Consider the following 12,483-nt stretch of genomic DNA (forward strand, 5'->3'; position numbering starts at 1 on the left):
ATCTAAATGATTTTTAAGCTCCCATCCCACAGAAATCATTCTATGGTTCTGTGAATTCACTGCCAAAAAACCTGTCAGTGACTACAACAGGCTTTTGGGTCCAGGGACAGCATGAGATGGTGCATACAAGCACCACTCGAGGCAGCTGCACTGGGTGTCCCGGGCCAAGTTTCACCCAGTCTAAAGCTTCACATCCACTCCAAAAAAGTGTCACACAAAGCACCAGTAGCTGTATACCATGTGTTTTAATAAACCGTATAGCTACCAGAAAAATAGGATTGCATGTGTTTGTTCTCCCCTCCCAAAACAAAAGAAGTCAAATTCAAACCAAAATAATGGAAATCTAAAACAAGAGAAAAAATCTGTCCCAGAGCAAAGATGACACACAATACAGAGTTGGAGGAAAACATCTTTGATGACATCCTTGTTCAAAGAAACCATGTTTGTAAAACACGAGGCAGTTAAATAATAAAATGGTCACTGATTTGACTGATTTTCCCCTCTCTGTGTGTATATATATATGTAGCTACATATATATGTCTATGCTGTTACACCCTGGAGTGGGACGAAATGGTTAGGCAAAAAAATAGTTGAGTGCAGGGAAATCTTTAGGATGAAAAACCAGTTGAGTGTGGGGAGCAAGAAAAGAAGAAAATAAATGTATCATTTCAGTCAGTGAAGGAAAGACAAGGTTCAATTCCCCTACAATTTACCACTGCTCTGCTTATTGGGGAACAGACTTGTCTCTCCATGGCTATGCCGTGTCCCTGATGCACAGCTGAGCTGTGAGCTTCTGATCTGAGTGGTATTCACTGGTCTGTGTATGAGCAGGACCCCAGAAATGTATGAAGCATTCCTTTCTCTGGTTAATTCCCATGCTTTACCGTGATGATTTTTTTTTTTTTAATTAAAAACTTATTAGTATTTCAGTTTGCATTTTTCCCCAGGTTTCTTGCACTGACTGCTGTGCAGGTCTCCACAGCAAGGTGGAGCAGCCCAGATGAGCAATAATGCCACAGTAAAGTGCTGTTATCACGATGTGACTGGATGGAGGAATTAATTTTACAACGGGTCTCACGTTACTTCAAAATTGTACTCTGTCTGCAGAGCCGAGCCATGCAGTTGTAACCTCAGCTGGTCTTCACTGAGGGGGCCTGTGGGGCACACCTTAATCCAAAAACAAGGAAAGGAAGTAAAAATGTTTTTAATTTCCTTTTCTCCTTCCATGGAAACCTACCCCCAACAAGAAGAGCAGGCAATACCACTCTACACTGAGGTGTCTGATTCACTCTTAGGCAAATGAGTCCTGCATTCAAAAGACAAAACAAGCCATGTTCTTCCTCTTGTTTTTATATTGCTCTTTCAGAGAACCAGTCGCTGTCCGTGCTTTCCCAGATCTCAGTGCCGTGCTTAACAAGCAAATTAAGCACAAGCTCATGCTGGCTGCAAAGTTCAGGTGACCAAGAAGGTAATAAGAGAACAGCTCAGTTTGCCAGATGCTTGTAAACACCATATTGAAAAGAAGGCAAAGGCAAAACACCCTTCTCCACACTTCCCCCGTCTTCCTTCCTTTTATTTTTTCTTCTTTTCATTCTTTGTCTCTCTTTTGCTCTTTCTTTCCCTTTTTTGTACAGGGGTTGATGAAGATAAGCAAGACTTGTGCATCACAAATGGTGGAACTTCCCCCAGCCCCTCCAGCCTCCCACCCTACCACAATGCACAAGCCCACCTCATCCTGTACCTGCCCCCGGAAAGTGTTTGTCTGTTTTTGGAAAACCTCGCAGTCTGATGTGCTGGGGACTCCTGCAGTGCAGGAGCCGGCTTGGCTGGTTCTTCCCCCTTTCCTGAGGCTCATAGATGGTTGTTTTTTGACAGGTAGGCAATAAGAGCCACAGCTACCCCGACGTAGATGCCAGTTCCGATTGTGATGGACAGGACAGCCAGGAAGAGAGCTCGCCGGGAGCTGGAGCTTGCGTGGTGGAAATCCCCCTTGGCTACTGCTTTGTTTGTCTGCAAGAGATACAACAACAACAACGCCACAAGTTTATTTGTTTTACCTTGTGAAATAAAGGTATGACTCTAATTTCTTGGCTGAAACAGGATCCTGGGATGTGACAGGTTAAACTGGTGGGCAATCAGGCATTTTTTAGTCAAATGAGGTCGCTTGCACAATTGAGAGGTGATGGAACCAGCAGCATCTCAAAGGAGGGTGTCATTTGTGGTGTGGTATCAAGCAGGGACACCTGGCAGGCAGTAAGAGATCTGTCAGCTACACTACAGGTCTTGTATAAGCAAATGAGCTCCTTAAGTTCTGAGACAGTCTTTGTTCCCTCATTACGAGTGAGGAAACCTCAATGCTTTAATTATATGTCTCCAAAAATGATCGATGTGCTGGGACACTTTCTTTTTCAGAGCCATCTACTACTCTATTTTTGTCTTTGCCTTTTTTTTTTTTGGTTTTGTTTTGTTTCGTTTGTTTGTTTGGGGTTTTTTTCATTTTATGTTTTTGCTACTCAGACCAATATGCAGCAACCAAATGACAAGCTTCCACACATTATAAAAACCCCAAAAACTCTTTGGCCCTTCTGTCAATGACTTTATTAGGAGAACTGTCTCTTCTCATTCATCAACCTAATTTTTTAAGCATAATGCTTTATGAATATTTCAGGCAGAAACAGTATCAAATAATACAGGCGAGGCTGCAGGCTGGAGGGAGCTGTTTCAAAGCAGCAAGATAGAAAGAACACAGGTTTACACACCTGCTGTCTTGTCCTTTGGTTTAGGTGGGGAAAGCATCCTACTCACTCTGCAAAGCCTCTCTGCAGGGTAACCAAAGATTTCATGATCTTCCTGTCTGGAATCACCAAAGGCTCAAAGGAAGATTTTTATTTTTTTTTTTAAAAACACCAAGGCCTTTTGGGATCATGTTAAGGGCTCTTAAAAGTGTTGGCAAGGAAAGCAGAGAAAGCTTTAGAAAGAGCTGGTCCTTCAGGTCCCCTCAGAGACTTTCTTCATGTATCTGCTGCCCACCACAGAACCAGTCTGGGTCTGGAAGGTTCTTGTTTACTGAAGTTGGACTGAGGTAAATACCTAGCAATTAACATTACAGAACTTTTGGATAAACCGAGGTTCGACCCCCCAAAATGAAGGGAAAGTTTAAAAATTATAGAACATTTTCAAATTGGCATTTCTGAAATGTCACTTTATGTAACGGAAAAATCTGCAACATTTGGGTTGACCTCTTTTAAATGAAACTTTGTAAAGTTTTAAACCAGCATTTCTTCACCTAAAAATAGATGGGAAGTCAAAGGGAAAAGAAACCATTAGTCAAAATGTCAAATAATCTGAAAACTTGACAGTATATCTTGATTGCTTCAATAGAAGAGGTTGGATTTACCAAAAATAATGAGTTGGAAGACCCAAAAGGATTCAGAAGGCTGATTTTTCAAATACTAGTAGCCTTTTTCCTGATAGGATCTTCAGTGTAGCAACAACCCTGCTGAAAAAGAACAGGTTTTTTTAACTTGATGAACTCTTTGAGGACAGCCCTGACCTTTGTGAAAGGATTGGATCTATGGTAAAAACCCAGTTTCTTGTTAAAATGCTCACCCAGCCAAAACCAGGTATCTTGTGTTAGTCATGTGCTGCCATGAAGTTTTTGAATTATGCAGCTCCAGACATTATGATAAAAAGTGAATTTGCTTGGGGAACACACCCGTGCCTTCACAGAAATTCTATTCATAATCTGAGTGCATTTTTTCCTCTTAACTGAATGCATATTTTGTGATTTAGGAGAATTAAATCCTTCCTATATGGAATTTTAACTGTAGACTGCATTGGTAGTGGCATATGGGAAGGACAGTCTTATAGTTCTCTTTTATTCTGGTAAAAGAGATTTACATTGACATGGAGAAACCAGCTTTTGTCTGTGACATAGTAACCTGGAGGAATTTGCTTAGTAATAGGAAAATTGATGCTATTTCCTAATTAGCAAAACCCTCCCATTACTACTCAACATCATTATATGAAAATGACAACATTTCTGCAGGTTTAAGCTAAAAGGATCTGAAAATACTTACCAAACAAAATGCAACTAAGGCCAAAAGTAATAGTTTAGTGTTTAGCAAAAAATGAATAGTTTCTCTTGATTGTTTTTTAAACACGATCAGCTCTTTGGTGGTTTTGATCACTTTTAGAAAGTCCCTTGGTTTTGGGATGAATCTAACTCTCCCATTTCATACCTGACACCAAGAAATTACATCCTGCTGAGTTTTCCACGAGAGATGTCTGTGCATTGGCAAAATCCACGAGGTCAAGAAATGTCCTGTGTAGATCAGACAGCCAAATCACACCCAGCTTTTCCATAGCTTTTTCAGCTACATCTGTCTACTACAGAGAACAGTGTAGCCAAGACTGGTGCAAAAATGAAGACACAAATGCTCTACCAACAAGAGTTTAATTCACTACAGGCTCATCAAGCTACAACAGGTGTCTCAACCTTTTCTGATGCACTTGAAAGTTGCTGCAAAAGCTAGTGTTCTTTCTGAATAAAACTGTGTTATCTGTGGAGTTTTATAGTACTTTGTCCACTCACTTCTTCCCTTCCCTGGCAAGGCTGTGGCTCGCAGTCAGGTGATGGATATAACAATTTAATGCAGCTTTTGGGTAGGAGCAGGGGGCACAGGCTGTGATGAAGGTTGGGTGCTACGAGGCTGAAAATGGGGATTTTTGCAAATACCAGCCACCAATCAATCTTCTCTTTAGAGGCTTTGAAAGTAAGCCAGAAAAGTAAGGAGGGGTGGGGGAAGAAGGGGTAAGGAGATCTGGAAGGATTATCTTCTTTTTTTTAAACTAAAATAATGAATGTCCTTTTAAGAAACACTTTCAAGGAACTTCCCTGGAGGTTCAAGTTGAGCTTCTGCAGACCAGATTCAGGGTGTCTCTGGGCTGCAGGTTTTACAGGCCGAGACAAGATGAATAATGTACCTCCAAGCAGCAAGGCTAAAACATTCTGCTGCATCCCACAGTGACTCATATATCATACTCTCAAAATCCCTTCTGGTACTCAGTATCTGCAAACAAGAAACACGCTGATCACAATTATTAACCCTGCCTCATCTCCCCGAGGCTGGAGAGCAGGATTGGCTCCATGCAGGAGGAGAAGAGATCATCCTGACCCCTTTGGTCAGATGGTGAAAGGATTTCTTTTCACTTTATGGGAAAAAAGAGCCAGAAAGGCCAGGGATGCACAGGCTCCACACAGCCACTAGCCAGATTCTGAGTTTTACTTCTTCAAGTGACATGCAAAAAAAAAAAAAAAAAAGGCACAGAATGAGGAGTAGCTCATACAGATGATGCTTCTGCTCCTGTATCTTCTATCTTTCTTCTAGTCAAACACTCTGTCTCCTCTTTTTAACTTACCTAAACTTGTACTTTTGCTGATCTCCAATTTTTGGGCAGTAATTCCACCAATTATTTCCACTGATGGTGAGAAAAAGACTCCAGTGTCTTTGCTAAAGGCATGGATGGGTAGAGGGTGAAGTCAGGATCTGGCTCTGGACCTTGACAATGCCAGCAGGGAGGTGCCAGTCAGCTGGGGAAAGCATGGGGCTGGCAGACACTCATCACAGGGACTGGGACATGGCAGGATGGTTTCCAGCCATGAGGAATGCATTAAAAGGGTCTATGCAGTCCAGCCAAACAGCACCACAGGCAGAAATTATGAACAAAATAAAGGACAAATTGTTCTTTGCTCTGCCAGGTATTTGAAAATTCCATTATGCCCATGGTATAATAGAAAGTTCAGCCTGTGGTGGCAAAGAGCTCTTCCAGGAGTTTCTGTAATTTCAGCTGCAAGAATGGCCCAGGGAATGGACATGAGTCTCAAACAGACCTTCTCCATCTGGAACTTACTGAGGAAACAATGGGGAGCAGGTTTCACCTGAAATGCAGGTACTTCCAAACAGCTCCAAACAGTTTAAGCCCCTCTGTAGTTTAATCTGACCTTTCTTCATCCAGCCTTTCAAATGGCATTCCCTGCATTGTGAGCACCTCCTTCTTTTCCCTGCAATACCATGTTAACTTCCAGCCTTTACAATTTCCTGCCAAGCTGCTGAACAGTGATGTGGCAGGCGAAAAGCAGTGGCCTGAGAAATGGTACTTCTACTGCCACCAAATTAAACAATGCTGAGTTGGTAGAAGGAGATACACTGGGAGCAATATTTATCTCTGGAAGTCCATGAAAGGTTCAAGAGAATATAGTGTGAATGGGGGGATGAGGGTGTAAATGAAGACCAGCATGAGCCTGTCTCTTTTTCATGTTCAACTTTCATAAAATCTGTGTTTCAGCCACTGGACCACTTTGGTATCAAAGAATTCTGCTGGAATTTGAAAATATGGCATAGGCAAAGACATGATTCAGCCCCTGGCTGGTGTTGCCTGTGGCATTTGATTGTGTCTCTGAGTAGAGATAAAACTACAAATGTTGGGAACAGCAGACATAAAAGACCTGAATGAGCAGAATGCAGAGAGATGTTTTTAGACAAGCTCCACAGCAACAGCTGTTCATTTGATTGCACTGGAGAGAATGAGACCTCAGCCTGAGATACAAAGGCAGTTCTCTTTTTCCGGGCATATACAGGAATTTAGATGTTTATGGTAAAGAAGATGATTTTGCCTTTCCACTTTGCTTCTAGCCCTCAAGCAGATGTTTTGTGATGAAAGAGAAGAAAATTTACAGAAGATGACAGGTGGGAAGCCCAGTTTACACATAAAAATTCAGAGACTTACAAGTCCTTGCTGTTGTACAAAGTTTTGGAAGGTGCTCTTCACAAACTGCTTATACACAATTATGCCTGGAGAAAGTCTCTTCTCCATTTCACAAGGAAAAACAGGGCTTTTAGAACCCTGTGATGACTTTTTTAGGGCTCCACTGAGGGCCCTGCTAGAGGGAGGCTCTGGGGAAAGCTGCATTCATCTCTCTGTCCCTCTAACTTGTTATGTAAGGTTGGTGTAGAGAGCAGATCCTCTTTGTCCCGATCCAAACCTACTGCTCCTCCCTGCAGTATGTCCAGAGTAACAAATGAGAAGGAACCTGCCCTGTGGGGCTTTTTTTGGTTGTCTGGTTGATTTTTTGTTTGTTTGTTTGTTATGTTTTTGTTTTGGTTTTGTTGTTGGTTTTGTTTTGTTGATTTGTTTTTCTTTTAGTTTTTTTCTTTCCTGTGATTCATTCTATCTGTCTCTGGTCCTCTTCCTCCCTGGTGATGTCAGTGTGTGCTTTACATTCACAACAATGCCTCTTCCCTCCAGCATGAGTCACACAGCACGGGAAAGGGTGGAGGATGCTGCTCAGTGCTGCCAGAGAAGATCTCAGTCCTCAATCCTCACCTCCCACCCTTGGAACAGGCAAGAATGATGGGAGTTTCTGCCTCGGGCTCCCTGAGCCACATTTTGGGGAAGAAGAAGGGAAAGACAACAGGCACAGTTCTAAAACTGTCTCTGGGGTGGTTTCTCCTCCTGACACAGAGATTTGATCAGAGAATTAGTTCATCAATTTCCTCACCCACAGGTGTCCCTCCAGAGCTGAAACTAAATCTCTGGGAATTTATAAAGTCCCGTACCATATTAATGATTTTTGAGATAAGACTAAGAACTCTGGAGGCAAGATGCACTCATTTATTGATCACAGTACCTTTCCCAGCTACTTTTTTTGGTATTACAGCCACCCATGATTTCCCTGTGTGTATTCTGTGTCATGCTGTTTATCTACTCCCAACTTCATGTGTCGAGGGCTTTCAGAACAGCACTTTCTGTACTGTGATTGGCAGAACCTGGTTTCCTTAGGAGAGTTTGTTTTTTGCCAGCACAAGTGGTGAGTTCCACACCAGTCATATGGCATTGTCCCTGGAGGGCTGTTCCTGGGAATTCCTGCCAGACCAGCCTGCAAGGTCTGCAGTTCCTGTGATCCTCACCGACGTGGTTTTATTTTTCTAAGAAGGATATCCATCCGAGCTGTTTCCTGAGAAACATTTTGGAATTCAATATGTTAACTAAAAGGGTAAGAAGTTATCAGGCACTGTGGACTCTGCAGCACCTGGCAGTGAATGTGAGGTAACTTATTCATCTTCCCTTCTGTTTACCTTGTGTGAACTCAGCTTTTCAAAAGAGTCACCAAAGATTGAATGGTGAAGATTATCTCTTTTATAGGAAAGCCTTTTTTCCTCTTTCCATTCCTCTACTTTCTCTAAGTCCAGCAATGGGGGGAAAAAAACCAATTTTTTTTTTCTTGCATTACATTTTTGTTTTCTTTAAAACTTAATCCTCTTTTCTCCCTCTCTCCTGGAGACACAGCATAAGTGATGCCACTGGCTTTAGCAGGCAGGCACAAGGAGCTTCATGACCAGAGGGGTGATTAACAGGGAACAATAACCATACTCCATGGATTGTGTTGAGTGGGATATGAGAAAAAAATGCCTGACAATAAAATATTGAGAAAAAGCTTTTCTTGGGTTCCCAGCACTGTTAATCCATCAGAAAAAAATCTAAGGGCAAGGAGAGCCACAGGCTGTGAGTGTTTTAACCATCTCCTCACTAGACCAGAATGTTTAGTCAATTTGCTTTATAACTGGAGAGGGCACCAGCTAATTAAGAGCCTGATGATCCCGCAGCACTCTTGCCAGGCAAACAACTTCAGTAGGGACACATCCCACTTAGACTCCTGTCTGAATTAACATTAGCAGGCTGCCCTCAATTGCCCTGTGGCCAGGTGTAAGGACATAACACAGTTCCCTGTCTCCCAACACTATCAAGGCCACAGAAGGAACTTGCCATAAGTCAAGTCACCACAGTGGCAACTTGAAATAAGCAAAGGTGGCAGAAATTTGTCACAGAAAGGTGCTAATTCCAGGCCTAAGGATGTGTTTGATTAGGACAAAACTTCCCCCTGTGGCATGATGTCAGAAAGGAAGCAACTGCTGCTACACACATCACCTTAAAGGATGGGAATGGCATCTGTGCTCCGTGGACACACAGAACTTGGACTGCACAAAGGTGGAATCCCCAGAAAAACAACTCTGGGGCCTCCCAAGGAAGGGTGAAGAAGGACCAACAGGATACCTCTGGATCCACAGCTGGTGATTACCTTTTGCTTTATCTCTCTCATCCCCCTCATCTTTTCTATTTCTTTCTATCTCTCTACCTCACATTCACTATTAATTAAAATCTGTATTATTGACTTTGGCATGTGGTATTATCTGCACATTAACTCGAGCAAGGGCATCTCTCACCCACTGGATCACAACACTTGGAAAAGCTGGAAACTTTCTCCAAAGTTCTGAGACCAAAATCTTTTTTGGATAAAATGGAAGAATTAATGTTTTTTTGAACTGGCTACAAAATGTGGCTCAAAATCACATTGTTTCTGAGCTTGCAAGATCCTCTAGAGATAGATCTGTGTCTTTTACACACTTCTCCCTGGAAAAATACTGCAAGGAAAGGTGGAGGCTTCTGCAACGTATGTGGATTCCACTAAACTTCTATTTTAACACCAATTAGAGAGAAATCTAACTAAATCACAGGGTCACTAGGATACAGAAAGTGTCTACACAGAATATTCGCTGGTTTAATTGTATTGCTTTAAGATGCAAATCAGTTTGCACTGAGCTTTTTGTATCAGCCAGCTCTGCAATACATCACTTTGCAGGGTATGAACAAGGCTCTCCTCACAGAGAAAGACTTTGGTTTTGAAAAGATGCAAGGAGCTTTTCTAATCTGTGTCAAGAAGAAAGTGACTCAGTCAATCTGGATCTGGTGTTAGAAGGATGCATTTGACATAGCAGGAAACACTGAAGATAGATGATGAGAGAGAGGAGAGAGATAAACAGCAGGAAGCCCTAAATTCAACTTCAGAAAACTCCTGGTGGTCTCAAGTCCCCAGGGCAAGTAGGAAGTGCCAAGCTTGGCACCACAAAGCCCAGTCCACAAAAAAAAGTAGGATCCCAGGTGCTTCAGTTCCTTCTGTTCCTATCCACAGCCATTCCCTAGCAGGAGCAGCACCTGCCTGCTCCCAGAGTCAGCATTTTCCTGCCTCCTGACTTTGGATCCCAGCCAGGCAACAGCAGCAAACACAGCTGAGTGTCTGGAAATCCATGTTTCAGGTGTCTCAAAGCTCTGGGATTCCTTCTGAGCAGCAACAGAAAACAACCCTGGACAAAACTGTCTCTTCCTTGCAGACACTTGAGGAGGTTGGGGTTTTTTTATTTCAAAAATTTAATGTGTTATCTTTCTCTTTTGATTAAAATTACTAATGTTTCCTTCCCACATAAAACATAATGTCTGCATTTTGTCAATTAATTTAATTGCATTAAAAATACAACTGTGACATTCCAGAAGATAAAAATGCAGAAGGAAAGTTTTAAAAGGTCTAGAGGAGAAGAAAAGAAGGAAATCTTTTAATATTTCGTTTTAAGTCTAACTCCATTGAAGATTAATCAGAGATAAAAGCAAGGAGTTGAGATGAAAATTTTCATTTCTGACCAAGAGTAGAAAACACTGTAAAAAACATATGTTGAACAGAAATGGATGCCATCAGAATTATTTTTTAATTATGGAAATTAATTTTAGGAGTTTCTATACATAATTTTGAACTATTTCTTGCTGATAATGAACTTTTCTATGTGTTTATATATATATTTTTATATATATATATATATATACACATTAACTAAACCTTGCAGATGAAAAGTTCCTTTCCAATTGAAAAAAAAACATTCCTTTTTTTCTGCTTGAAAATGTATTGATATGATACGATAAAATATTTCCAAAATATTTTAGGACACATTCTGATACAATAAATTTCTCAAAGAAACTCGTTTCTGAAATGCTATATATATATGCACACAAAGTCTTAACGAATCAACAATAATTTGGTGCATAAATTCCTATTTGGGTGTTTAAGCATTCTGTTTTTAATTTATTTTCAGTAGTCAACACATGTTTCTTCTGCATAAATGTGATCCTACTGAGGAATCAACTCCTCTTGTTGAGGCTGGGAGGTCTAAGTGAATAAATGCCTGGGAAGAGATGTTCTGGACCTAGGGGATATTTTGTCTTTGCTACTGACTGCAGACTTGAGGATGTACTTTGGAAAACACAGAACTGAGAAGGGAGACACCAAGGAAATTATTCCTGTCCAGGATGCTCATTCTGTGGGGGAGACCTGGTAATTGCATTACTTAGTGTGATCACTGCAGTGCAAAGAAAATATCTGGCATCCTTCCTGCCTAGCCTCCAAAACCATCCTTGGATGAGGAAAGAAAGAATTAGGAGGAAAAAAAAAATTCCGTAAGACAGGCACCATACCCAGGCACCCATTAGCACCTCCCAGTGCCAGCAGCACTGGCTGCAGAAACTGGAGCACGTGTTCTGGAATCTCTGGGCTCAACTCTGTACTCAGCACAGGAAGACTCAACAAGATCCCATTTTTCTCACAATGGGAAAATTTCACCAGCTGACCTGGAGCAATTAATTGCCATGCGTCACCACCGCCGTTGGCATGGCAATGGAAGGTCTAACCTTGTGTTCAGCTGTCAGCACCCTGAAATTACTGCTCTGCCTTTTCTGTGACTCAGCAACTGCAAGACAAGAACTCCATGTTCTCCAGCAGAAACACATCCCAGAGCCGTCATGCCAGCAGATACCAGCCCCTAATGTCTTGTAAACAAAAGCCCTCCCTCCTACAACTGCAGCGCTGCTGGGTTTCAATGGGCAGGGTTTGCACCAGTGTGGGTGTCATTCAAGGAGATTTACCTCTTCCCCCACAGAAGAGCTGAGTTATGGATGCAGAAGGCAGTCAGGTGTGCAGCTGCAAGGAGCCCAGTAGCACCAAGAGCCAGCCAGGAAGGCTTTGCTTATCCTTCCACTGCACAGTGAGCAGGGCAGAAATCTGGTGATAAATCAGGGCAGGTCTCCAGAAACAAGGCTGTTGAAGAGTGAGTCACCTGCCCGAGTACAAAGAACAGCTTCTCCCAACAGTGTGTCTGCCTGCATCACAGGGAGAGCAGAGAGAACCCGCCACCAACAACTGCAGGGCAATAAGAAAAAGAGTAAATGAGGGAACCCTGCAGGTCTTGTAGCACAGAGCTGCTGGTTTAAGTTCCATGATTTCTTGAACATCTTTTTAATGTGCCTCCATCGTGCCTGAGTCGGCTTCCATTCTTGACCTCAGGAAGAAAGCAAACTGCCTTGAGGCATGGATCTCCAAGGATTCTCTAACTCTGGTGCTCTTTTTGTCCAGCACCTCAGCAATGCCTGCTGTAACCACCTCATGATATTGTTTTCTCCATGAAGCCTTGCTCCCTGAATCTCCTGTTGCTGTACTTGGAGAAAGGAGTAGGATGAAGTAGTGCTGCAGCAGTTCCTGCGTTGGCACTCTGGGACTACTTCATTTTTGTTTTCCAGGGCCCTAAGTCAGAATATTTGCTGCTT

General features: G+C 42.2%; 1 protein-coding gene across 2 annotated transcripts in view; it reads right to left on the reverse strand.

Moving 5' to 3' along the window:
- Positions 1–226: 226 nt before the first annotated feature.
- SYNDIG1 (synapse differentiation inducing 1) overlaps positions 227–12,483 on the reverse strand; it is a 49,682-nt gene continuing 37,425 nt past the window's right edge. For both annotated transcript variants that reach the window (XM_039717669.1, XM_039717661.1), the window contains exon 4: positions 227–2,010. In XM_039717669.1, coding sequence (XP_039573603.1) covers positions 1,852–2,010 — 159 coding nt within the window. In that variant the 3' untranslated portion in view covers positions 227–1,851. The remainder of the gene's footprint in view (positions 2,011–12,483) is intronic.

This window comes from Passer montanus, unplaced genomic scaffold (genome assembly GCF_014805655.1).
Source record: "Passer montanus isolate IOZ18808 unplaced genomic scaffold, ASM1480565v1 scaffold102, whole genome shotgun sequence".
Classification (NCBI taxonomy): domain Eukaryota; kingdom Metazoa; phylum Chordata; class Aves; order Passeriformes; family Passeridae; genus Passer; species Passer montanus.